This window comes from Manis pentadactyla, chromosome 3 (assembly GCF_030020395.1).
Source record: "Manis pentadactyla isolate mManPen7 chromosome 3, mManPen7.hap1, whole genome shotgun sequence".
Lineage (NCBI taxonomy): Eukaryota > Metazoa > Chordata > Mammalia > Pholidota > Manidae > Manis > Manis pentadactyla.
In genome coordinates, this window is record NC_080021.1 from 862,221 (window position 1) to 884,088 (window position 21,868).

At 62.1% G+C, this 21,868-nt stretch overlaps 4 protein-coding genes across 7 annotated transcripts; 1 reads left to right on the forward strand and 3 right to left on the reverse strand.

Annotated features, from left to right (window-relative positions):
* Positions 1-557: 557 nt before the first annotated feature.
* WDR97 (WD repeat domain 97) lies at positions 558-9,463 on the reverse strand. Its single transcript, XM_057497625.1, has 25 exons — positions 9,315-9,463; positions 8,988-9,118; positions 8,217-8,845; positions 7,972-8,093; positions 7,083-7,782; positions 6,865-7,007; positions 6,550-6,786; positions 6,387-6,477; positions 6,090-6,222; positions 5,878-5,999; positions 5,552-5,612; positions 5,240-5,389; positions 4,927-5,145; positions 4,698-4,823; positions 4,519-4,602; positions 3,990-3,992; positions 3,657-3,734; positions 3,319-3,525; positions 3,055-3,246; positions 2,780-2,977; positions 2,582-2,703; positions 2,329-2,488; positions 1,517-2,163; positions 1,362-1,423; positions 558-1,265 (listed from the first exon to the last, which is right to left on the reverse strand). Exons 1-25 carry the CDS (start codon positions 9,439-9,441, stop codon positions 1,063-1,065), a joined length of 4,947 nt encoding a protein of 1,648 aa, XP_057353608.1. The 5' UTR covers positions 9,442-9,463; the 3' UTR covers positions 558-1,062.
* A 99-nt stretch (positions 9,464-9,562) lies between these two features.
* On the reverse strand, positions 9,563-12,662 carry MAF1 (MAF1 homolog, negative regulator of RNA polymerase III). Its single transcript, XM_036923141.2, has 8 exons — positions 12,308-12,662; positions 11,415-11,536; positions 11,185-11,313; positions 10,942-11,107; positions 10,698-10,819; positions 10,496-10,615; positions 10,206-10,331; positions 9,563-10,081 (listed from the first exon to the last, which is right to left on the reverse strand). Exons 2-8 carry the CDS (start codon positions 11,495-11,497, stop codon positions 10,060-10,062), a joined length of 768 nt encoding a protein of 255 aa, XP_036779036.1. The 5' UTR covers positions 11,498-11,536; positions 12,308-12,662; the 3' UTR covers positions 9,563-10,059.
* Positions 12,663-13,183: 521 nt separating this feature from the next.
* Positions 13,184-18,157, forward strand: SHARPIN (SHANK associated RH domain interactor). 3 transcript variants are annotated; one of them, XM_036923139.2, is made up of 9 exons: positions 13,192-13,514; positions 13,804-13,978; positions 15,672-15,809; positions 15,885-16,026; positions 16,106-16,196; positions 16,273-16,426; positions 16,501-16,619; positions 16,708-16,836; positions 16,916-17,071. In XM_036923139.2, exons 1-9 carry the CDS (start codon positions 13,317-13,319, stop codon positions 16,997-16,999), a joined length of 1,230 nt encoding a protein of 409 aa, XP_036779034.2. In that variant the 5' UTR covers positions 13,192-13,316; the 3' UTR covers positions 17,000-17,071. The 3 variants fall into 3 exon arrangements, with proteins under 3 accessions (XP_036779033.2, XP_036779032.2, XP_036779034.2); XM_036923137.2 differs by having other exon boundaries at positions 13,186-13,514; positions 16,708-18,157; XM_036923138.2 differs by lacking the exon at positions 15,672-15,809 and having other exon boundaries at positions 13,184-13,514; positions 16,708-18,157.
* LOC118931041 (cytochrome c1, heme protein, mitochondrial) lies at positions 18,030-20,382 on the reverse strand. 2 transcript variants are annotated; one of them, XM_036923142.2, is made up of 7 exons: positions 20,227-20,382; positions 19,446-19,642; positions 19,242-19,368; positions 18,997-19,154; positions 18,752-18,912; positions 18,422-18,522; positions 18,030-18,334 (listed from the first exon to the last, which is right to left on the reverse strand). In XM_036923142.2, the coding sequence occupies exons 1-7, from the start codon at positions 20,353-20,355 to the stop codon at positions 18,230-18,232; spliced, it is 978 nt and encodes a 325-aa protein (XP_036779037.1). In that variant the 5' UTR covers positions 20,356-20,382; the 3' UTR covers positions 18,030-18,229. The 2 variants fall into 2 exon arrangements, with proteins under 2 accessions (XP_036779037.1, XP_036779038.1); XM_036923143.2 differs by having other exon boundaries at positions 19,446-19,934; positions 20,227-20,362.
* Positions 20,383-21,868: the final 1,486 nt, after the last annotated feature.

A 21,868-nucleotide genomic window follows, 5' to 3' on the forward strand; every position in this document is an offset into this window, starting at 1 on the left:
AAATTTTTTGTTACTGATTTATCAAAGTTCTTTACATAGTTTGGACATGGGCCATTTTTAGTTGCATGTACTTACAGATATGTCTTCCCACTCTGTGACCTTTTTACTCTCTTAGTGGTATATTTAGATTAACAGATGTCTTTATTTAAAAAGTTACATATTAATATGCATTAATAAATATATTAATGCTTCCCTTTATGATTAGTGGCTTTTTACCTGTTTAAACTTGCCCTACCTTCTCATGTTTGTAATTTTCATGATTTAAAACAAGAAGCAGTGGCCCGGTGCCCAGTGACAGGAGCCCCTGCAGAGTTAGGTTCTGGAAGGTGTGGGAAGCTCGATTCTGACCATAAAGCCATTGAGAAGAAACTCCAAGTTGGAGGCTAAAAATTCTCACAGGGAAGAAGTCGCTGCTCAGGCAGAAGCGTATGGAAGCTAGAACGGCCCTTCTCAAAAGCAGGCCTAACAGCCAGTGCACAGGGGCCCCGTGGGCGGCTGGGTCAGGGCCACTCGGAAGGAAGCCGAGTCCCTCTGCCTCTGCACTTCACAGACAAGGCCGGCCTCTGCAGCTCTTTGGTTGAAGGGTCTAGAGGATGCCAACTCCGTATTGCTTCTCAGATGAAATACTGGGGCCCCTTCATCAGTTCTCCCTTCCAAACGCCTGGTGTCACCAGCATTAAACACATGCAGCCCCCTAGAGATCCTGTCTCTCCCCTCCATGCTTGGCCACTTAACTGGCCCATCAGTCTCCTGCTGCCACCTTGGCCCTCGTAACTGACTGATAAATGTGGGCCAAGTGCCCGAGCAGAGACATGCCCCCTCTCTAGGTCCCCTGTCTGGGTTTAGGCCCATCCCCACCTGTGCTGCCCCACACCCCAGCCCCTGTCCCACCCGACTCCACCAGGCCCCCAGCTCCTGCTGTGGTCCCCAGAGATGGAGGTGGCATCCGGTTTGCTCGCCGCAGCCTCTGCATTTTATTCTAGCCTGGAACGTGGCCAGGAGTGAAGAGTTGTGTCCCAACTCCATGCTGGAGGGGGGGGGAGGCTGGGGCCCCTGGCCAGGTTAGCTGTAGCTGTCAGGAGCCATGTTGCCTGGCAGGAAGTAGCGCTGCAGGGTCGGCTGCAGGGGCAGCGGGGGCAGTGGGCGGGCTGGCCTGGGCCAGTCTGGGGGAAACGGTTGCAGCTCCACCCGAGGTAGCGGCAGCTTCAGCGTCCGGATGGAGCCCTCGAGGGTGCGGCCCACCCCGAGCCAGGACAGTGTCAGGCCTGCGGCCAGCAGGACAGTGTGGCCTCAGGGGGGTCAACTCCTGGGCTGGGCTTGGGGTGGAAGTCAGAGTCCAGTTCTACCCCTGCCCTACTCACCCTTCTGTCTCCTCGGAAACCTCGGGACCTTGGCCTCCTGCAGCCGGAGGATGGAGTGGTGCCTGAGCAGGCAGGGAGGTGGGTTTGATGAGGCCGACCCCTCAGCACCCCACACAGGCCCTCCCTGTCCTGCTGGGGCTTTGCAGCTGGCTCACTGGTGATCCCAGGGCTGTGGCACCACTGTATTGGGCTCCAGTGGGCGCAGGCCGGGTCTCGGGCGCAGGTTCTCGGGCTCTTGCAAGGAGACCTGCTGCCGGGCCTGCTGCTGCTGGCAGAAGTAGTTGAGCGCGTCGATCGGCCCCAGGTCCAGCATCCGGGACTGTGGCCGGTCAGTCTGGTCCAGCGGCAGGGGCTCGTCAGGCAGGGCGGCTGGCACAGAGGATCGCAGGTGGGTCTCAGGCAAGGTAGAGAAGCATAGCAGCGTCTCGGAGAGCGTACGTCTGGTCTTCTGGACATGCGTGTGTGAGAGCATCTGCTGGGCTGGGGGCTCTGGGGTGGCTGCATCTGGCTCCCCAGGCGAGACCACCAGCGAAGGTGTCCAGGAATGGACTGGGGGTGTCACAGAGATATGAACGGGTGCCCCAGAGGCCATGGAAATCTGCAACATGGCCTCCTCGGGAGGAGGGGGAGGTGCTGAGGCCTCAGGAACTCTGGGAAGCGTCTCTGGCATCTCGGCTACAGGCGGCTGTGGAACTTCCTTCTGTGGGGAAGGCGGCCAGTGGAGGACACGCCAGGCCCAAGGCAGAGGCTGCCCTCCCCCGTCACAGAGGCCTGCATTCCCTGAGAGAGGAGCAGGGAGACCCTGAGGGACAGGGGCAGGGAGCACGGATGAGGCCCCGAGTTAACAGCCAGAGCCAGGCCAGGAGCCTGGAGGTCTCATCTGGTACTCCCCCTGAACTTGGGGAAAGCCTCTGGGAAGGCAGGGGGCTCCCCAGCAGGTGTCCCGCCCCAGGCCGTGGGCGCAGACCTGGAGCCGCTGCATCATCTCCTCCAGCTTCTGGCAGCAGCGCTCACGCAGTGCAGCCTTGTCACAGTCTGGGCCCTGGACCCAGGTCATCATCTCCTTGGACAGGACCCCCTGTGGGTCCTGCAGGCCTAGCCTGCCCAGCAGCTCCTTGAGCTCAGTCCTGCAACAGGTGCGGGCAGCTCATCCAGAGGCCCTTCCCTGAGGCTGGCGGCGGGGGGCGGCACCACTGCCGGGACAGGTACCGAGGGCTCACCGGCAGTGGGCAGGTGAGTAGAGGAAGTAGGACATGAGCTCCAAGACCACCTCGCGGGACTCCAGGGAGCAGGCCAGGAGCAGCTGCAGTGCCAGCATCACAAACCGCTTCTGCGTCTTGTCCTGAACACAGAAGAGGGGAGAGCAAGGGGTGCCTGGCTCAGTGGGGCAGGGCTGGCGGGGTGGGACAGGGGCACACCTCAAGGCTGGGGGGCTGGTCCAGGTTGAGCAGGTGCACGAGGATTCCCTGCAGCCTGCTGCAGAGGTCCCTGCTCAGGCCGGGCAGCAGCCTCAGCAGCGCCTGTAGCACGTGCACGCGGTCCGCCCAGGAGGCCTCGCCCAGCAGGTCCACGAACAAGGAGGCCAGGCCCTCCACCGTGCCCACCTCAGGGTACGCCTGCGGGGACAGATGCTGAGGTCTGGCCCCCAGCCCCACCAGTCCCTGCTTCCCAGACACCCGAGAATCCCCCAAACCTCCAGGGTGAAGATGGGGAACAGCCTTTTGAACCAGTTCTGGGTGACGAAAGAGTGCAGGAACCTGGGCAGATGCCCGTAGTGTGCCTCGCAGAGCAAGCGCCCGTGGTGGGGCAGGGTCAGAAGCAAGTGGGCCTCCGTCCTGGTGCCATCGTGGGAGCGCGTGGGCTTCGGGGTGGAGTGCTCAGAGCTCTGCGGGGAAATGGGCAGCTGCAGACCCACCTCTGGCAGCTCCTCCCTGGGCAGCCCCAGCCCCCTGCCTACCTGAGCCTCCAGCTCCTTGGGCCCCAGCAGCTGGTCGGAGGGCTGCCTGTGTGGGCTCAGGGAGTCAGAGGACCAGACCAGCTCTGGCTCCTCCTCCTCGTCCTCCTCCTGCTCATCCCCCAGCCGCTGGATCAGCTGCTGCGGCCGCTTGGCGTGGCGCTGCCTCCTGCCCCGCAGCTGCCACAGGTTGTCCTGGCTGGCACCTGGCTGTGGAGTGCAGAGGCAATGGCCTCACGTGCTGTGGGGACTCGGCCCTCTCACCGCGCCCTGCCTGCCGCACCCCTTGCCTTGGGTCCGCCGTGCCCTGTGAGCTGAGCCAGGGCTCCATGGCCGCTGGCCTCCCCGGGCAGCCACATCTGCTGCAGCACGACGGAGTTGGGAATGCAACCCGGGAAGCACATGGGCCGCCGCAGGCACTGGAGCAGAGCACAGCAGGGCAGGCTTGGACCTGATGCAGCCCATCCTGAGATGCCCAGGCGGGCATGGGGTCACAGGCCCCGTCTGCCAGGTCTCAACAAGCTGCACTGGGCTCGCACCCCCTGCCCCCAGCACCCAGATGGGGAGAGAGGACCTTTAGGAATCAGGCAGAAAGGCAGGCAGTGAGGCATCGACTCTGGTAACTAAGGAGGGAAATCTGGGCCTCCTGGCCTCTGAGAACCCGACAGCCTCACATGCTCACTGCCCGACTCAGCCCCCAGCTCTGGAGCAGAGAGGCGTCAAAATGAAGCATGCGGTGAGCATGGCAGCACTTCGGAGAGGCGGCTGCTAAGGGCCTGGGTCGCAGTGCAGCAGCTAGAAGGACCCTGGGACTCACCTGGGGGAGGGGCTGAGGCTTACCTGGGCATCCGGGTGGGAAGTGAGGGCAGGCACGGACTGCAAAGGGCCAGCCACTGCTGACTTTGTCTGGGAGACTAAAGTCCACAGGGGACCTGCCCACCCAGCACCCTGGCTGGGGAGGGGATATGGCATGGGCTCTGGCTTGCCCTGGGCGCTCTCTGATGGCAGTGTCTCTGTGGGAGCCCCTGGCCCCCTGGTGGCCACTCCCAGAGGGCAAGGAGCCTGGGCTCTGAGCAGCGGCTCAAGGCTGCTGGCATGGGGGTGCTAGGTGGGCGTGGCCTCTGGACAGAACGGAAGAACGGAAGACGGGGCGCACCAGGAGCGTGTGCCCCAGAGGGAGGGGCCTCGAGAGTGAGCACTCACCCGGGAGGGCTCGACAGCAGCAGGAAAAAAGCCCCCGAGGTTGGAGAGAAGTTCCTTGGGTCGTCTCTTCAGCAACAGGGGGCACTGGGGACAGGGCAGCGGCTCAGAGCCCAGCATAGACCCTGGTGTCCCTGGGCTCTGCCTCTGACAGGTAGCACCGCCCCTGCCCAGGCCCTCACCCTGTGCTGCAGAAGGGAGGACGGTGGGTCCAGGGCCACAGGCTTCTCCCCTCGGAGCTGCTCTGACTGTAGCTGCAGGTCCAGACTGAGGCCCAGGTCACAGCTCAGAGAGGAGCCGGCCAGCAGCTGGGCCATGGGAGGAGGAGTCACAGGAGGCGCCAGGGGTTACAAGGTCAGGGCAAAGGGTGGGAGAGGTGGGAGGCCTCACCCGGGCTGCCCTGCCATGCACCTTGTAGTGGGTTGTTTGGGGAGGGTGGGTGAAGTGCTGGCTTAGGGCACCCTCGTCCTGTGGAGGCAGGGCTCTTGGTGCTGCTGGGGCTTCAGTGCGGACCCCAGCCTGCCTGAGGCTGGGGCCAGCTCTGGGAGGGGCACACACATCCCATGTTCCCCTCTCCACTGTGAGGGCTACGGTGCCCCACTGCTGGGACTCTTCTCCACCGTGCAGGCCCTGGGAGGGTGGCAGGGCAGGTAGGCATTGTCAGAGGTCCAGGGCCAAGGGAGGGGCTGGGTCAGAGCTGGAACAGGGGAGGCCCCACACCCACCATCAGGCCAGGCCCGTAGATCAGATGGAGATAGTTGTCAAAGGCCTTCTGGCGCTGATGCCAGGAGGGTGAGGGCTGGGCTGCAGGCACCACCAGCTCTTGTCTCAGCTGCTGAAGGTCTTGATCTCGGGCAAGAAAGGCTTCCAAATCCTGGGGTAGGGGTCAGCCCATTCTTCCCTGAGCTCCGCCATGGGCTGCCCAGATAAACACAGGACTCCCAGGCCTACTCAGGGACTGAGGGGTGTGGCCTGAGCCTGGTCAAGGGGCCGAGCTGGGGCATTGGGGTGGTGAGGGGGTCAGGACCCACCCCACCTCTTCCAACACTGGCTGCCGAGGCGTTGCTGTCCGGTGATGGATGAAAGACAAGCCTGTGCTGCAGACAGGAACGGGCACAGGTGGGGCACTGGGCGGGCGATATGACCAGAATGATCAAGCAAAGGCTGGGACAAGGACTGGAGTGCCTAGGCCCCTGGCAGGGCACAGCAAACATGAATGGTGATGCCAGGGCTGGGACAGGCTTGCAGTGGCCCAAGGGGCCTGGAAGCCCTAAAGCATCGTGCAAGGGGCCTGCAGATAGGCCCTGACCCAGGGGAGTTGGTGGGGCCTCAAGGACAGCTCAGCCAGGCCTGTCCACAGACCTAAAGCTGGACCCTCCATGCAGGTTGGCGAGCCTCTGCAGTTGGGCTGAGGTTAGTGATTCCTGGCCTGTTAGGGGCAGAGGAGGGTCATCTACCACGTCTGGGATCTTCTGGCACAGGTTCTGAGTAGTAAAAAGGGCCAAGAGCCCTGGCTTAAGGGGCTCATCTGCCTGCAGTAGCCCCAACCTGCCCACTCTGGGCTCAGTGCCCACCTCAACCAGGTAGGACGTGGGCAGGTAGAGCCTGTGGGACACCAGGCAGAGGCGGGAGCCCAGTGCCAGAACCAGATCCCCGCTGTTGCTGCAGAAGGTCAGGGCCTGAGGGGCACCATTCAGCTGCAGAAGCCTGGAGGGGTGTCCAGGGCAAGAGTCCATCTCTGACTCACAGAGCAGTAAACAGAGGCAGCACAGGGGAAAGGCCTCTCCCCTGTCCAGCCATGGAGAGATGTGAAGAGCCCAGCGGGCTGCCCACAGGTTCCCAGCCCTCCCTCCCTCCCATCCCCAGCCCACCGCAGCAGGCGGTTCTCTGCTGTCCAGATGCGGATGGTGCGGTCCAGGCTGGAGCAGGCGGACACCTTGAGTGTGGGACAACAGCACAGGCCTGAAGGCAGGGCCCAGAGTCAGACACCAGGCCACATGACGGCCTGGGCTTTACCCCTGCTGAGCCCCTCACCAGTGATGCGGTCAGTGGGGTCATCCTGAGGCTGGTGATCATAGCGCCGGCTGTCGCCCAGGCCATACTGCACCAAGCCATAGGTGGCGCTGTCCGGGTCCTCAAAGCCCACCGTGACACGCTTCCCCAGCGCACAGAGTGCCATGGCTGGGTGGCAGCAGGAGAAAGTCCGCAGCAGGCTCAGGCTCTCCTCAGCATACGGGAAAACACACCACATCTTCACGGTCAAGTCTCCTCCTGCAGGCAGGGGAGCCAGGGCTAGGCTTCTGAGAGGGGACGGATTTCCACGCTGGCAGGGGAAGGGGAAATACCGACCTGAGGTCACCACGCTGTTCCGGGTGGATGCGATGGCAGTGACGGGGCCGGGGCTGTGTGCCTCCGTGCGGAAGACCGTCTTCAACCAGTGCCACCCCAGCACCGACAGGGCACCATCGGTGTGCCCCACCACAGGCAGGTACCTACGGGCAACAATAGCCCGTTGGCACAGACCCTGTCATCCTGCCCGCCGAGCCCTCACTTGCTCTCACACCCACCGGTTCTTGTCCTTGCAGGCCTGGCCCGTGTCACTACGGCACAGCTCACCCTTGTGCTGGCGCACGGTCTCCCAGTTGGCAAAGGCACTGCTGGGGTCTGTGAGGTGGCTGTAGAGGTGGAGGCAACAGGGCCTGGGCGCTGGCGACGGGGGCGGGCACACACGGTGCAGGACGCGCATGGGGCAGCGTGCTGCGTTGGCACACACCAGGTGCCCGGCGCGCGTCAGCAGCCACAGCGCTTCGCGTGGCAGGCAGTAAGCCACAGCAGCCGCGCAGTCGTCGGGCTCGAGCAGCAGCACGCTCACTGTGCGCCCGGTCGCCACTGACACCAGGTACACAGAGCCGTCGGCGCACGCGCACACGAGGCGCGCTGGCAGTGGCGGGTGCGCAGGCGCCGGCAGTGGGGGCACCGCCTGCAGGTGGAGCACTGGCGCTGACAGCTGTGCCAAAGGCGAGTAGAGCTCCTGAAGGCGCCACAGCTCCACGCTGCTTGCACGCAAGGAGAGTACCGGCCAACCTGGGCCAGCAGGTGCCAGCAGGCGGTTCACGCGTCTGGAAGGCACTTCCTGGCTCCAGCGGCTCAGCGCCACCTCGCCCACCTGCGCCGCCGCCTGCAGGTCCCATGTGCGTAGCGTCCCATCCTGCGAGGCCGACAGCACCAGGGACGTGTTCGGGAGTATGGTCATAGCTGTCACTGGGCCTGCAGGAGGGGTCGGGGTCACTCAGGCACACTAGGGACTAAGGGAAGGGGAGCCGTCAGCCCTGGTTGCAGCCAGCACAGAGAAGGACTGTCAGAGCGGGCAGAGGCTCTGGACAGCCCAGCTCCATAAGGCAGAGGCTGCGCACAGGGTGGAGAGAGAATGCTCAAGAGCTACAGGGGACAGCACACCTGTGTGTCCCACAAACACCATTCGGATCTGCCAGTCAGCCTCCCACACCTTCACTGTGCTGTCTTGGGCGGCTGTCACCATGGCGTCTACCTCTCTGCAGTAAGCCAGGTCGGAGATGGTGCTGCAGGGGAGGAGGCCAGACAGACTCGGCACCACCTCGTGTGTGCGTGCACCTCCGCCCGTCATTACCCGCTTGCCCTCACCGACTCGCCTCGCTGTCCCGCCAGCCCCTGGGCCCCCTCACGTTTTGTGCAGATCCTGGCGCACATCTATGAGAGCCCAGGTACGCAGATCAAAGGTGAGCACAGTGGAGCCGTAAGCAGCGAAGCAGTGCAGGATGCGGTGGGGAGGCAGGGGTGCCAGAGCCAGGCTCTCCAGCGCACCCACCGTGCTTGGTGGTGGCTGTAGAGGTGGCCCGTGAGGCACCAGGCAGCAACCTCCTGAACAGAACTTCCAGAGTGCCAAGCCGCCACCTGCCTCCGCCACTAGCAGCAGCCTTGCATCGGGCACCGGCAGGCAGCAAATGGGCTCGTGCCCAGGTGCCTTGCCCACCCCTGGCTTGCTCAGCCACAACAGGCTGAGATCAGGCCTCAGTATGGACAACCCTGTGGGGCCCCAGCCCACAAAGCGACCCACAGTGCCCAGGGGACCCAGCACTGCCACCAGCCCTGAAAGGGGGACAGGGGCCAGCAGCTTCTTGTGGCCCCAGCCATCCTCTCTGTGTAGGTGCAGGCGGCCCTTGCGATCTAGCACCACAAAGCACCTGCCCACTGGGTCCTGCGCCACCCAGCGCAGCCCAGCTGCCACCTCCAGGCGGCGCAGCAGCTCTAGCCCATGCGTCAAGTGCACCATGTGCAGCTCAGCTCTCTTTTCCTGTGGGCAGGAACGGGCAGGCCTGCAGTCAGCTGTGGACAGCCAGCTAAGAGGACCTGATCTGGGGTGGTCCTGGGGACCCTTAGGGGAATAGCCAGGCCAGGAAGGTGGCCTTGAGGCAGACCCCCTGGGCAAACCACACCTTTTCCACAAGGTCGTGGAGGCCTGTACGTAGGAGCAGCCACAGCTGGCGTGCACGGACACGTGGGGTTACGTTCTGCCACCGTGAGCTGCTGGCAAAAAACTGCGGTACCAGCTCCGAAAATGACGACTCTGTGGGTCGGAGGTGGAAACGTCACCGTGTGGCTTTGGGCACATAATCCTGGAGGTCATGGGCAGCCAGGAGCCCTCCTGAGGGCACTGCAGGTTAGGGGACTGCCCAAGTGTTGCCTTCCCGGCAGACTGAATGCCCGCCCCAGTGAGGCCTGCTGTTGAACCGGCAGTCTCCGGCGAGGCCAGGCAACCTCACCATTCTTTTCCTTGAGCAGCCCCGGGTCTGGGACATCATAGCTGTCAGTATCCAGGCCCAGGTCCAGAATCAGGCTGTCGCCTTCAACTGAAAAGGGATTGTCTGCATCCGACACTTCCGTTTCCATTTTGGTGGCCACAGATCCCAGCGCTCAACAGCTCCTGACACTGTTGCTAGGATACAGGATGCTATGGGCCCCGCCCTCGGTGCAGGCCCCGCCCCCCACGCAGCAGAGCCCAGGCCCGCACTAAGTCACAGAAAACTTTTATTGGAAACAAACAAGCTGCAGCAAAGTGACACTCAGTGCGCGCTGCCCAATGGGCGAGGTTGGGGGTACAAGTGGGTGCCAGGGGTTGGCCTAAGCCCAGGGCGTATGACCACTGGGGCCTACTTGCCGGGTATTGGGCATTTTGGGCCGGAGTGCGCAGGCCCAGGCCTGACCTGGTACAAAATACAAAAATAAACTCTGTGGTTCAGCTGTCCCTGCCTCTGTCAGTTCGTCTGGGCAGGTCAGTGGCTCATCCCAAGCCCTGTGCTGTTCCAACCAGCCACAGGGTGGGCAGCAAGGGCCTGGGGGGCTGAGCGAAATCCATAGGCTGGAGCCAAAGGGCAAGGTGGGCGTGGCCGTGGGGGGCGCTGGAGTTGTGGCAGCACCAGAGTCCGGCCAGCAGCTGGGGAGGCCTTGGGGCCCCTCAGGTGGGCAGGTCCAGGCACTGGTTGAAGCTGGGAACTCTGCTCCTCCTCCTCACATACAGATCACTGGGACCCTGGACAGAATGTGGCACACAGCGAACCTTGAAAAACCAACACCCAGGAGACTAGGCAGAGGGGCCCAACCTATCCTGCCTGTTCCAGGCTCCAGGGGGCCAGGCCACCACAACTGTCACACACCTGTCCTCCATGGTGCTGGTGTCCTCAGGTCTGCCCTCACTGCCTCCACCTGCGCATGCCTCCTCCTCCTCCCCCAGCTCCATGTCCAGCTCGTTGCCAGCCTCCGAGGGAGTGTAGGTGGACCCGCTGGGAGAGGGGTGGGAACTGGTGTCAGGACCACCTACCCCTGGCCTGCTGCTGATCCCGGGGAGGACGTCCAGGGAGGACAAGTCAGCAGTGCAGTGGGGCAGCTGGGGAAGGGGTGTGTAGGCCAAAGGGGGACTGGGGGAGGGAGGTGGACAGGAACCAACCTGATGGAGCGGCAGCTGAAGAACACAATCCGCTTAAGCCTTTTGTTGTAGAAGAAGTAGTTGAAGGACCAGAGACTGCCGTCCTCCCCAAAGGGATCTGAGTCCAAGTCTGGGTTGTAGCTGGGGAGTATGGGACGAGAGGTGGCGTGAGGACCCAAGCGCCACACACACCCGAGGACCAACGGCAGGGATGCCAGCCCACCTGTAGATGTCACATTCAGCCAGGCAGATCTCCTCATCCACCGCATTCCACAGCTGTGGCTTCAGGGCCTTGAAGTCCTCCCTCACAGCCGAAAACAAACTGCAGTTGACCGCATTCACCACCTAGGACAGCCACAGGTGGGGCTGACTAGGACCCAGGACTGCAGGCATGAACTGGGCAAAGCCAGGGGGAGGACAATGGGGATGTCCTGAGCAGCAGGTCCCTTCCCCCACTCGACCCTCACCCAGCTCAGGCTGGGCTCCCGGCTGAACTCATGGCTCCGGGCTGTGCTAAAGTCATAGTCAGGCCGGAAGGATTCATTGAGCGTAGCGATCAGGTAGAAGAGGGTCTTGCGGCTGCACTTGTCGCTGAGGGGGCCCTCATCTTCACCACCTTGGCTCTTGCTCAGTCTGCACAGACAGAAGCATCAACCCAGCACTGCCCTGCACCCCAGAGTCCCCAGTGGGCAGGCACCGCCCCGGCTCACCTGCTGGGGCTAAGGCCCGAAGTCTGGGGTGGGGACAGTGCCTCCAGAACGTGGGGCTGGCCCTCCTGGCAGAACTGCTTAAACATGTGTTTGTCGTCTCCTGCCATCTTACATGAGTAGCTCTCGATCCTACAAGACGCAGGCAGGACCGTGGAGCATGCCGCCAACAGGTGACTCAGGGCCAGGTCAGAGCGACCACTGAGACACCAGCCGCAGAGCCGTGGCCTCACCTGCCGATGATGTGGGCATCACCAGTCTCCACGGTCAGCTGTGAGTTGACGGCCTCAAAGCTTGAGTTCTCCAGCAGCTTCATGTCCTTGGGGGGTCCTGTGCTCCAAGGGGCTAGTGCTGCCTGAGGTGAGAGGCCAGTCAACGGGTAGCTATCCTCGGGGGCTCCCCGTCTAGGCTTCCTCCCCCAATAAGTGGAGCCGTTGTAAACAAGCTGGGTCCTTCCCGCAGCCTGCTCCTGAGCCCTGGGCACTGGCCAGAGAGGCGATGAGACCCTGTTATCTGGGCATGGCAAGTCCAGGCCCCAGCTCATACAGCCCCTGCACCTCATACCAGTTCTGGGGCCAGGCTGCGGAGTGCACGGGGCATCCTCCTCATCCTGGGGCTGCTGGCTCCATCTCCATTGACACTCCCCATCAAGACAGGAGCCCCACCCACCATGGGTGTCACTAAGAGCCTCAAGGGACAGACTCCCTGCAGGCTCTTCTGCCAGGGTAAGAGTCTGCACCCGGCAACACCAGGACAACTGGGGCGCGGGCCCTGCGGTCGCCTGGATGCAGCACTCTTCCCTGTTCTACCGGCTGCTTTTCTAACAAGGAGAGAGAAGACCCACAGCCGCCTCCGTTCTCTGCAAGTGCGCCCAGCTTCTTCCGACGCCAGGGAGCGGAGCGAGCCTCCTCCGAAGGGCCCGTTGGCGGGCCGCGGGGGCGCTCCAGCGGCGGCCGGCAGCACCCGTGTCCCCGCCCACGCGACGGGGAGCTCCAGCCCGCGCGAAAAACTACTCACCCCAGGAGGCCGCGCGACTCGGGCAGCGCGCACGCGCCAGCGCGAGGCCTGCCGGGGGCTGTGGTTCTGGGGGCCCCGAGACGGCGCCGGGCGCAAGGCGCACACCTACCTGCCTGCGCTGCGCTCCAGCTGGCCGGCCCGTCAGGCCGGGTCGGGTCGGTTGGCGTCCGCGCGAGTGGGAGGGCACTGCGGGCTCTGGGCGGCGCGGGCTCCTCAGGACTGGAGGGCGGCGCCGCGGCCTCCGCTCGGGCCGCACTGTGTCCGGAGAAAGAAGCTCCGAGACGACGTGCCGTTATTCCCGGCCCTGCCGGCCCTGTCGGGCTGCCACCGCGACATAGCCTCGCCCTGCACGGCGCCCAACTGTCCCGACCGACCTGCCGGCCGACCGCCACGGAAGGCCCGAGCGAACAAGCGAACGAGGGAGCGACCTCTGCTTCCCTGGGCTGGACAACAACAAGCGTCCGCGAAGCCCGGCCCCACGCCTCTGAATGGCCCGCTCCAGCCGCCGCGGTCGAGAGCGCGGATAGCTATTGGGAGGGGTGCCTGCCGCTCAGTCCCTTCTTTCACTTCTACTGGTTCTGGCGCTTGTCCGTCACTCTTCTCGGGGCGAACCCACCTTCCTCCCTGGCTCTCATTGGTCGCGGCTCCGCCTGCCCCACCCCCTGTGACCGCCGGGGAATTACCGGAGGGGTTGGAGCACCAACCGTTTGCGGACAGGACCCGTCCGCTGAACATCCCGGGAAGGGGTCTGGAAACAGCGTCCGGGTCCGGCCAGGCGTCGGGGGAACAGGGGCCGCCGGCTTGCTGCACCTGCGCTCCCGGGCCTCTAGGGCGAAGAGGCTTCGCCTGCCTTCCAGTTGTGACCGGTGTTTCCATCTCTGACACTGTCCCTCGGCGCACACACCACGTCCAGCATCGCCTGCCCTTGACCGGCGATCCTCGAGCCGAGTCCACCCTGGACAAAGCGAGGGGTTCGGACTCGGCCTGCTACCGGGTCCCGAAGCTCTGGTCGCTCCCGGAACGCCAGGCTCGAACCCCTGGTTTCCGGCCGGCCGAGGCGCTCAGCTGCCTGAGTCCACGGAAGCGGGCTCGGAGGGCCGGTCCCGGCCGGACCAGATATGGCGCCGCCGGCGGGCGGCGCGGCGGCTGCCTCGGACCCGGGCTCGGCCACGGTGCTCTTGGCCGTGCACGCCGCGGTGAGGCCCCTGGGCGCGGGACCGGACGCCGAGGAGCAGCTGCGGAGACTGCAGCTGAGCGCGGACCCCGAGCGGCCCGGGCACTTCCGGCTGGAGCTGCTGGGCGCTGGGCCCGCGGCGGTGAGTGTGAGCGGCGGGCGCGCGCGGCCTGGCTGGCTAAGGTCTGCGCCCAGGCCCGTCCGCTTGCCAGCTGCGTGCCCTTGAGCAGCAGACTTTGCCTTGCTTCCGTTTCCTCGTTTGTAAAATGGGGATAATGCTAGTACCTACCTTCATAGGACTCCTGAGAGGGTTTCGTAATTAGAATAAAGGGCTTAGAACAGCCTAAGTGGCTTCTAAATATTACCTCATATTTATTTTATCATCATTATGTGCTGGAGGGAGGCACTGAGCCTGGACTCTCCCTCTTCAGGTCAGTTTGGAGTGGCCCTTGGAGTCAGTCTCCTACACCGTCAGAAGTCCCAGCCAACACGAGCTGCAGCCTCCACCGGGAGGGCCTGGAACCCTCAGCCTGCACTTTCCCAACCCTCAGGAGGCTCAGCAGTGGGCAGCCCTGGTCCGAGGTGCCACTGTGGAGGGACAGAATGGTCAGTGCCCTGGAGCGAAGATTCGTTTGATTAGCCAGGGTCTGTGTTAGTGCTGCAAGGGAACAGGAGTAGACCTGGCACAGAAGGCCTGGGTCGGGGAAGAAGTGGGGAGAGCTGGACCCACCGTACTCATTGCTGGGGATTCTGGGGAGGCTCCCGGGGTGGAGAAAGTGGAGAAAAGGAATAGAGGCTGAAGAGCTGGAACCTGGGGGATCAGACAAGTGTAGAGGGGCAGAGCAAGCAGGCCCTCAGGACCTGGGTGAGAAAACAGACTTTATCAGGAACGACAGAAAAGCATTCAGTGGGAGAGTGACAAGCTCAAATTTGAGCTACATAAGACTAGTTAAGACCTGCGTCTGTGTGGGGTGGTGCAGGTAGGGCTGGAAATAAGAAGAATGTTTCCAGAGATGCTTATGAGGTGGAATTGGCTGGATTCATGGCTGTTGAAGTGGAAGAGTGAGTTAGTGGTTGAGACAAAGCTGGAGGGACCAGATAGAGTGCCAAACTCTTAAACATCTTGGGAGAGGCTGGGGAGATGGATCTGGGCTGGAGCTGGGGTTCCAGAGGTAAAGACTAGGTAGAATAGGACAACCACGGTCACCAGGAAAGAGAAGCAAGAGGAGAACGGCCTAGCAGGTAGACAGTACAGTGGGGAAAGCAAAGAGCACACAAATGCATCCAAAGAGCTGCCAGAGGGTGGGAAGAAAACTTGGCAGTGTGACATAAGAGAGGCCCAGATAACTGTCTTCCTTCAGTCAGTCACTCACCAGATGTGTATTCAGCACCTGCTCTATACTTAGCACCTCTTAGGCCTAGGAGATCAGCGTGAAACTCCAAATCCCTGCCCTCTTGGAGCTTGTGTTTCTAGAAGGGGCAGACGTGTAAGTAAAATTCTGTCAGATGGAGGAGACAGGGCTGCTAGAAGGAAAGGACTTGCAATTTAAAATAGGGGGGCAGGAAAGGCCTCATTAAGGTGACACTTGAGTGAAATTTGATCATCAGGTGGCAACCATGGGGCCAGGGAGCAGCAGGTACAAAAGCCAGGAAGTAAGTGTATGTACGTCATCTTCAGGACTCCGTGGGAGGCTGGCCAGGCCTGGTGCTGGGTGATCAGATCCCTGCTTATCCCAGTGGACAGACAGCTCAGAATACCGAGGGCCTGAGGCTGTCACAGGAACTGCATCAGCACCAGGTGGGCTGGGCAGCACACAACAGCTGCCCAGCTCTTTAAGAATACCTGGGGCAGGCAGTGGCCCGAGAGGAGGGCCTGACTGCAAGGCTTCTGGTGAACAGGAGGCGGCAGGCTCCTTCTGAGGACCTGCTTTGGTTTTGTGATGCCAAAGGAGCAGCCCTGACTGGCTGAATGGGCCTGTAGACACCAGAAGAAAGCATCTGTGGAGGAAGGGCACAGGCAACTGGACAGCAGAAAGGTCCAGGGCTCCAGAGCCCAGGGAAAAGCCTGTTATGGCTATGAGTAGTCTGTGGGAACGTCAGAGGATGCAAGGGCTCACGCTGCGGGGAAGGCCTGGCTTGAAGTGTGGCCAAGGCAGGGCCCTAACCGTCTGAGGTGAGGAGGGAGGAGGCAAAGATCCTGGAAACCTGAGGTCAGAGAACTGAGGCCTGGGTGAGTACTCAGCTGTGGGGTGGATGGACCTCGGGAGACCACCAGTCCACCCCACATCTTCCCTCCAAGGCATTGACAGCGTGCCTCCAGCCCTGGGCCCAGAAATGTGCCCTGTGTCCCCACCCAGCCCCCCTGAAGTGCCCACACCCAAGGCCCCCCAACCAAAGATGGATCTTCCCTGGAGTCCCGGAGACTTGGTGGAGAAAGGTAAAGGCAGGGGGCTGGTGGGACTTGGGGAGAGCAGCCCGTGCCTGGCTGTGATGGCTCTCTCCCTCCCTGCAGAAGAGCTAGCAGACCACCTGGCCCAGGCCATCGAGGGTGGAGATGAGAAGGGGGCAGCCCAAGCAGCTGCCATCCTGGCCCAACATCATGTGGCCCTCAATGTCCAGCTCCGGGAAGCCTGCTTCCCTCCCGGCCCCATCAGGTGAGACCTGGGCCTTCACCCTGACCCACCAACCCTCTCAGATCATCCATCTTTACCCCTGACCTACATTCTGGCCCAGGCTACAGGTCGCAGTTGAAGATGCTGCATCCTCTGCCCATGTCTCGCTGCAGGTCCACCCTCACTGCACCATAGCGGCCCTCAAAGAGCAGGTGAGCACTGGGTCTGGGGAGCCTGGGGGGAGGGGGTTTTGGGGGACACTGCCTGGCCCTGATACTCTGGCCCCAGGTGTTCTCGGAGTTTGGCTTCCCGCCGGCTGTGCAGCGCTGGGTCATCGGGCGGTGCCTGTGTGCACCTGAGTGCAGCCTTGCCTCCTATGGGGCACGGCGAGACGGGGACTCTGCTTTCCTCTATCTGCTCTCTGCCCCTCGAGAAGCCCCAGGTCAGTCAGTTGGGGTCGGGTGAGGAAGGCGGGTGCTGACTGACACTCCCTGAGTCCCATCCTCGCCACTGCAGGACGAAGCCCTCAGCAACCCCAGAAGATGGACGGGGAACCAGGCTGCCTGTTTCCTCCGGTGTCAGGGCTGCTTCAAGCCCCCCAGCCAGCCAGCTCCAGCCTCCCCAGCCCCCTTCAGGTGGGGAAGGGCCTGGGCAGGGCAGGCCTGGGCAGCTGTGGCCACTGGGAGGGAAGGAGAAGTTGCAACTGTCTCCCCACCTCCCCAGACCGGCTGGGCCTGCCCTTCCTGCACCTTCATCAATGCCTCAGCTCGACCAGGCTGTGAGATGTGCAGCACCCAGAGGCCCTGTGCTTGGGATCCCATTCCCCTAGCCTCCACCCAGCAGCCACCAAAGGTACCTGAGACAGAGCTACAGAAAGGATGGGGACAGGGTGGCACAACAAGCAGAAGGATGTGTTTTCTTCTACCCCCAGGTCACAAGGAGAGAGGATGGCCCTTCCCTCCCAGGCCCCAGGTTCCTGGACCCCCTTCCGAACCTCTCAGGGGATCTCTGCTGACTGCTCACTGGGGACAGAGACGGGTGGGGGAGGGGCCACGAGCCAGAGTCATTAAAGACACTTCTGAGCCTGCTGAGTGTCCCGTCACTGTGCCTTTGTGCACACAGGGCTGCTGGGAGATGGAAAAGTAGGACACAGCCTCTCCAGGATGGAACTTGGCAGAGGTGGGGCTTCTTAGTCAAGCCCAGGGGGCTGCTGAAGAGTGTACTTGGACCTCAAGTCTCAGGGGTCCTAGAAACATGGTTCTCTCTTGCCAGACCACAAGTTTGCAGAGTACACCCTGGCTGCTGACCACTGGGATGGGGCCCTCTGTGTGATTCCCTCAGAACCCCTCAGGCACATACCCCCTCCTTTGTCCCACCTGCCAGCCCCTGCCCCTGGGCTGCTCTAGCCAGGGCACCCCTTACAGTCTCTCTGGGGGACAAGAAAAGCTCAAACTAGGACCCCTGTGCAGCTAGGACAGCACCTCTGTGGCTACCCTGCCCTCACGTGAACCCAGATGCTGTCTGGCCCCACCTCCAGCTGCTTGGAAGTCATACCATTTAACAAACACCCCAAAGCCTCTCCACCCCTTGTGTGACCCTCAGCTGACAGCATGTCCAGCCGAGACCAGGAGCACATTCCAGGCAGTCTGCCTGCCGCTCTCTGTGAAGAGCCGTCTTCCTCCTCTCCCAGGAACAGCTCCTGCAGCTCCTACTTCAGGCTAGGCCTCTCCTGTTGGAAGTGCTGCCAGACTCCCTACTGCCCTAAGGATGAAGGCCACGTGGCTCCATAGTGACACTTGGCTGGTTACTCCAGCAGGTGCTTAGGCCCCTGGACCATGACCAGCTGGGCCAAGCCCTTTCCCCTCTGTGACCAGGTGATTTCCCCACCCTGAGTGTGCTGCCTTCTTTAACAGCTAGTACTCTGCTTCCTGGGCCATATCCAGTACTGCCTGGCCTCCCAGCTACCAGGCAGTGGTCAGTGCTGGCCACACTGCGTGGAGCACCCCTGGAAACCTGTGTTCCCATCACACAATGGCTCAAATGTGTTATGTTGAGAAAATTAATTTATTTCCATGATGGGGGTGGAAGGATCTCCAGGTAGAACTCAGTCTCCTGCCCCCTCCCCTCTCATCCTAGAGGGAGGGGGACTTGGCCGAGAAGGCCAGCTGGGGCCCGAACAGGCCCAGGGCAGCTCCTTGGCTTGCAGGCCTGTCCAGGCAGGATGGCCAGCAGACAAAGGGCAGGGTCACTTGGGCGGCCGATAGGCCAGCTTCCGGCTCTTCAAAACTGACCACTTATGCCGCTTCATGGCGTAGACCAGGGGCAACAGCAGACCCATCATGAGCAACATCTGGGGACGAGGCAGGCTCAGAAGAGGGAGGCAGACAGGACCCCTGCCAGCTCAGCCCCACCCAAACCCTTTGCCCAGCCCTGTCACCTTGAGCCCCATGCGTTTGCGATGGTCGTGCTCTGGCTCAGACGCCCAGCGCAGGAAGGTACACACATCCTTAGCTACCTGGGACATGGTAGCTGGGGTACCTGGGCCAAGGATAAGTGGTGAGAGCTCCCCTTGGGGGCCCCTGCCCAACACTGGGTAGCCCTCAAAGCATCCCCTCCATGGAGTAGAGATGGGGGCCTGGGCTAGACAAAACTGGGAAGGCTGCCCATGAGCCACTGCAGACACTGCCTCAGCCAGATGGGTGCAGCACCCCTGGCAGTAGGGAAGGTAAGGCACAGCTTGTCCATCGCCAAGGTGGGGGCCTCTCACCATCGTCAAACTCCAATATCTCGTTGTAGATGGGAGGGGCCATGGCAATGGCCTGTCCAGGGAAGTAGGGGTTGAAGTAGAGGCCTTCTCGCAGTGACACCCCAGTAGGTGGCTCACAGTAGCCGGTTAGCAGGGAGAAGACGTAGTCCTCGCCACCGTGCCTGCGACCAGATCCGTCCTCCTCAGCCCTGGCAAGAGTAAGACCTCCCCACCCCCCCTGCAACAGCCTGTAGGCAGCCCTGTACCTAGCTCGCACGATGTAGCTGAGGTCCGGGGGCAGGGCTCCACTGTTGGCTGCTCGAGCAGCCTCAGGGTTGGGGTACGGTTTGGGGAAGTAGTCAGACAGCTTCCCTGGCCGCATGAACATCTCCCCGTCCTCATTGGGGCCATCCTGAATCTCCACCTGTCACCAAGAGCCCTATCACAACCCTGCTGCCCACCACAGCAAGAGCCCCAATCCCTAGGTCCTCTGTATTCCCAGGCCCCACACCTCCTCTGCCAGCGCCTTAGCTTCCTCCTCTGTGTAGCACACACCAACCAGGTGGCGGTAAGCCACGTAGTCCATGCTGTGGCAGGAGGAGCACACCTGCTTATACACCTGGAAACCCCTCCGGATGCTAGAGAGAGAGAAAGGGTAAGGGATGCCAAGGATTTCACCCCACCAGAAACTCCCCCCAGCCAGCCAACCGCACACCTCGTATGGTCCAGGGAAGAGAGGAGGCCTCGGTGGGACCACGGATAGCTGGGGGGGTGCAGCTCCAGGTCACTGGCACTCACGGCAGAATGCAGAGCCACCGCCAGCCCTGCACCCCCTGCCGCCAGCATGCCCAGCGCTGACAGCATCACTTTCCGGCCCCGGGACATGCCGCACCTCGACGACAAGGACACTGCCTGCAAGAGCCTCGCTCAGCCCCCACCCGGCCCTACCTGGGGATCTCGCAGCTCCCACCTTTCCCACTCATCCACCCAGCACCGGTCGCCTCCTGCGGGACGCCAAAAACACGCCCTGCGCCCCGGCCCGCCCCACTCCTCCCCGCTGCTGGCCCTGAGGAGGGGGTGCGACGCGTGTTCTGGGGTCCTGAGCCGGGGATCAGGCCGAAGTGGACATGGGTGCTTGGGCAGGCCAAGGTCACAAGCAGCTGGCCGAGGTCAGGCTGAGGTCACTTAAGGACGGGGGCCCAGTCTGGAAGCCGGAACGGGAGCGGACCTGGGTGCGCCCCCCGGGGAAAGCCCCCCTCCCCAGGCCGCCCCGCCGCGCCCCACGCTCGCCACGAGGCGCCTCCACCGCCCGAAGGGGCGGGCACCAGACCCTGCTCCCGGACGCCCAAGGCCGGCGGGCAGCGGGGGTCCGGCCGGAGCAGGGGCGTCGGAGGCTGCGCCCCTGCCGCCTAGCCCGCGCCCGGAGCCTCCCCGCCGTGACCTTCACGGAGCCGCGAGGCCAGGGAGCGGCGCGGGAAGCCAGGGCCGGCGCTCACCTGAGGCGTCCGCAGCGGGAGCGGCCCGCGCCGCGCGCCACACAGCAGGCTCCGGGCCCGCGCGCCCGGCAGCCCGGCGCTGCGCGGGCCCAGCACCGCCCCGCGAAGCGAAGCCGCCGCCGCCGCCATCTTGGCCCTCTTCAGCGCGGCCGTCACTCCCGTCGGCCCCTGCGGAGTCGCGGGATGTCAAGCCTCGCGAGACTCGAGGGGCGCAGGGCGCGGGTGCCCTGTTGCCGCGACAGCACCCAGCTCCTCCGGTGTCCCAGCTCCGCCTCTGGTGTCAGGGTCTCTGCCGGGAGGCGCCCCTGGTCCGGAATCCACAGCGTCCTCGAGCCACCGCTGCCTTCGGCCAGCGGTATTTCCGTACCTGACCCGGCGGCTCACCGGACAGTCCCGGACAGGAGCGAGGCTCCCGGCCGCCCCGCGCTGTGGATGGGGTCTCGGCCGCAGGCAGGGCCTCCAGCTGCAGGAGGGAGGCCGGTGCGGAAGGCTGTGCCCCCCCACCCCCGGCCTGCACGGACTACGGCGGCACCTCTGGGCTGCACACTGTGATCTCCCTCGTACATTTGACAAGGATTTATTAAGCACATTGCCTAGAAACTGGCGGACGCAGGAACCATGAGCATGGCAGTCAAGGTCCCCCAAAAGTACTGTCAGGCATCAGAGAAAATTGAAGAGTAAGGAGCTCGGAAAATTGCCTCCCCTTCACCATAAAAATGAGGGGGGAAACGGATACATTGTCGGAGTCAACTTTTTCAGAACTCTGGAATATAAGCCTTGATTCAGCATCCTCAGCAGTGTTTATTACAAACAAGTAACTGAAACTCGGTAAGAACAGTGGGTTTTACGGTGTTTTAACTTTTCCTGGTCCTACGCCGCTCTGCATCTTAGTGAGTCTTTGAAGTAACAGCCCACATTCCTGGGACTGGAGTGTGAGAAACACACTCACTGGTCCAAATTCAGTAAGTGGACGCAGAGACAAAGAGGACAGCGGAACGAGGCTTTAATGAAGGCCTTGCAAGATCGGGTGTCTGGTGAACAGGCGCACCTGGGTAGTTTGGCGCCAGTGATTTATCTCCTAGTGCGCGAGTCCCTCCCCTCGCTCCTCATTGGCTGAGTACTACAGTGTTCACATTCTTTCCCGGATGTCGCCTAAGCCAGGTATATCTTTCCGTTACGTTTGTCTTAATCTTATCGGTAGGTTTAAAAAACCCAAACATGTATAGCCAGGCCGTTATCAATTCCCACTCCCTCTCTCAGCCTGAGCAGCTTCCACCACGTGGCCCTTTGTTAATACCTTATTGTTAAAATATTTTAAATCTCCTGGTGGGAATAAATCACATTTAGGTTTTATGCCGTTTTCTAACAGTTCCCCCTCTTTTTATTTAAGAATTTCTGATTTTATTCCCAGTAATGTATTTCAACTCACTCCTGGTCCTTTTTCAAACTTCTCCAACCAGTCTGTAAAAGCGTCTCTGATGGCCAGAGTTTGCAGCTAATTCGTTAGCTAAAGTGGTGAGTCCTTATAGGCCTTTAGAAATAATACCCATCAGGGGCAGTATTATTTGGGATAAAAACACAACATTTTCCTCTCAGCATAAGATTCCTCCTTTTTTCTCCTAACATCACATCTAATGCTACC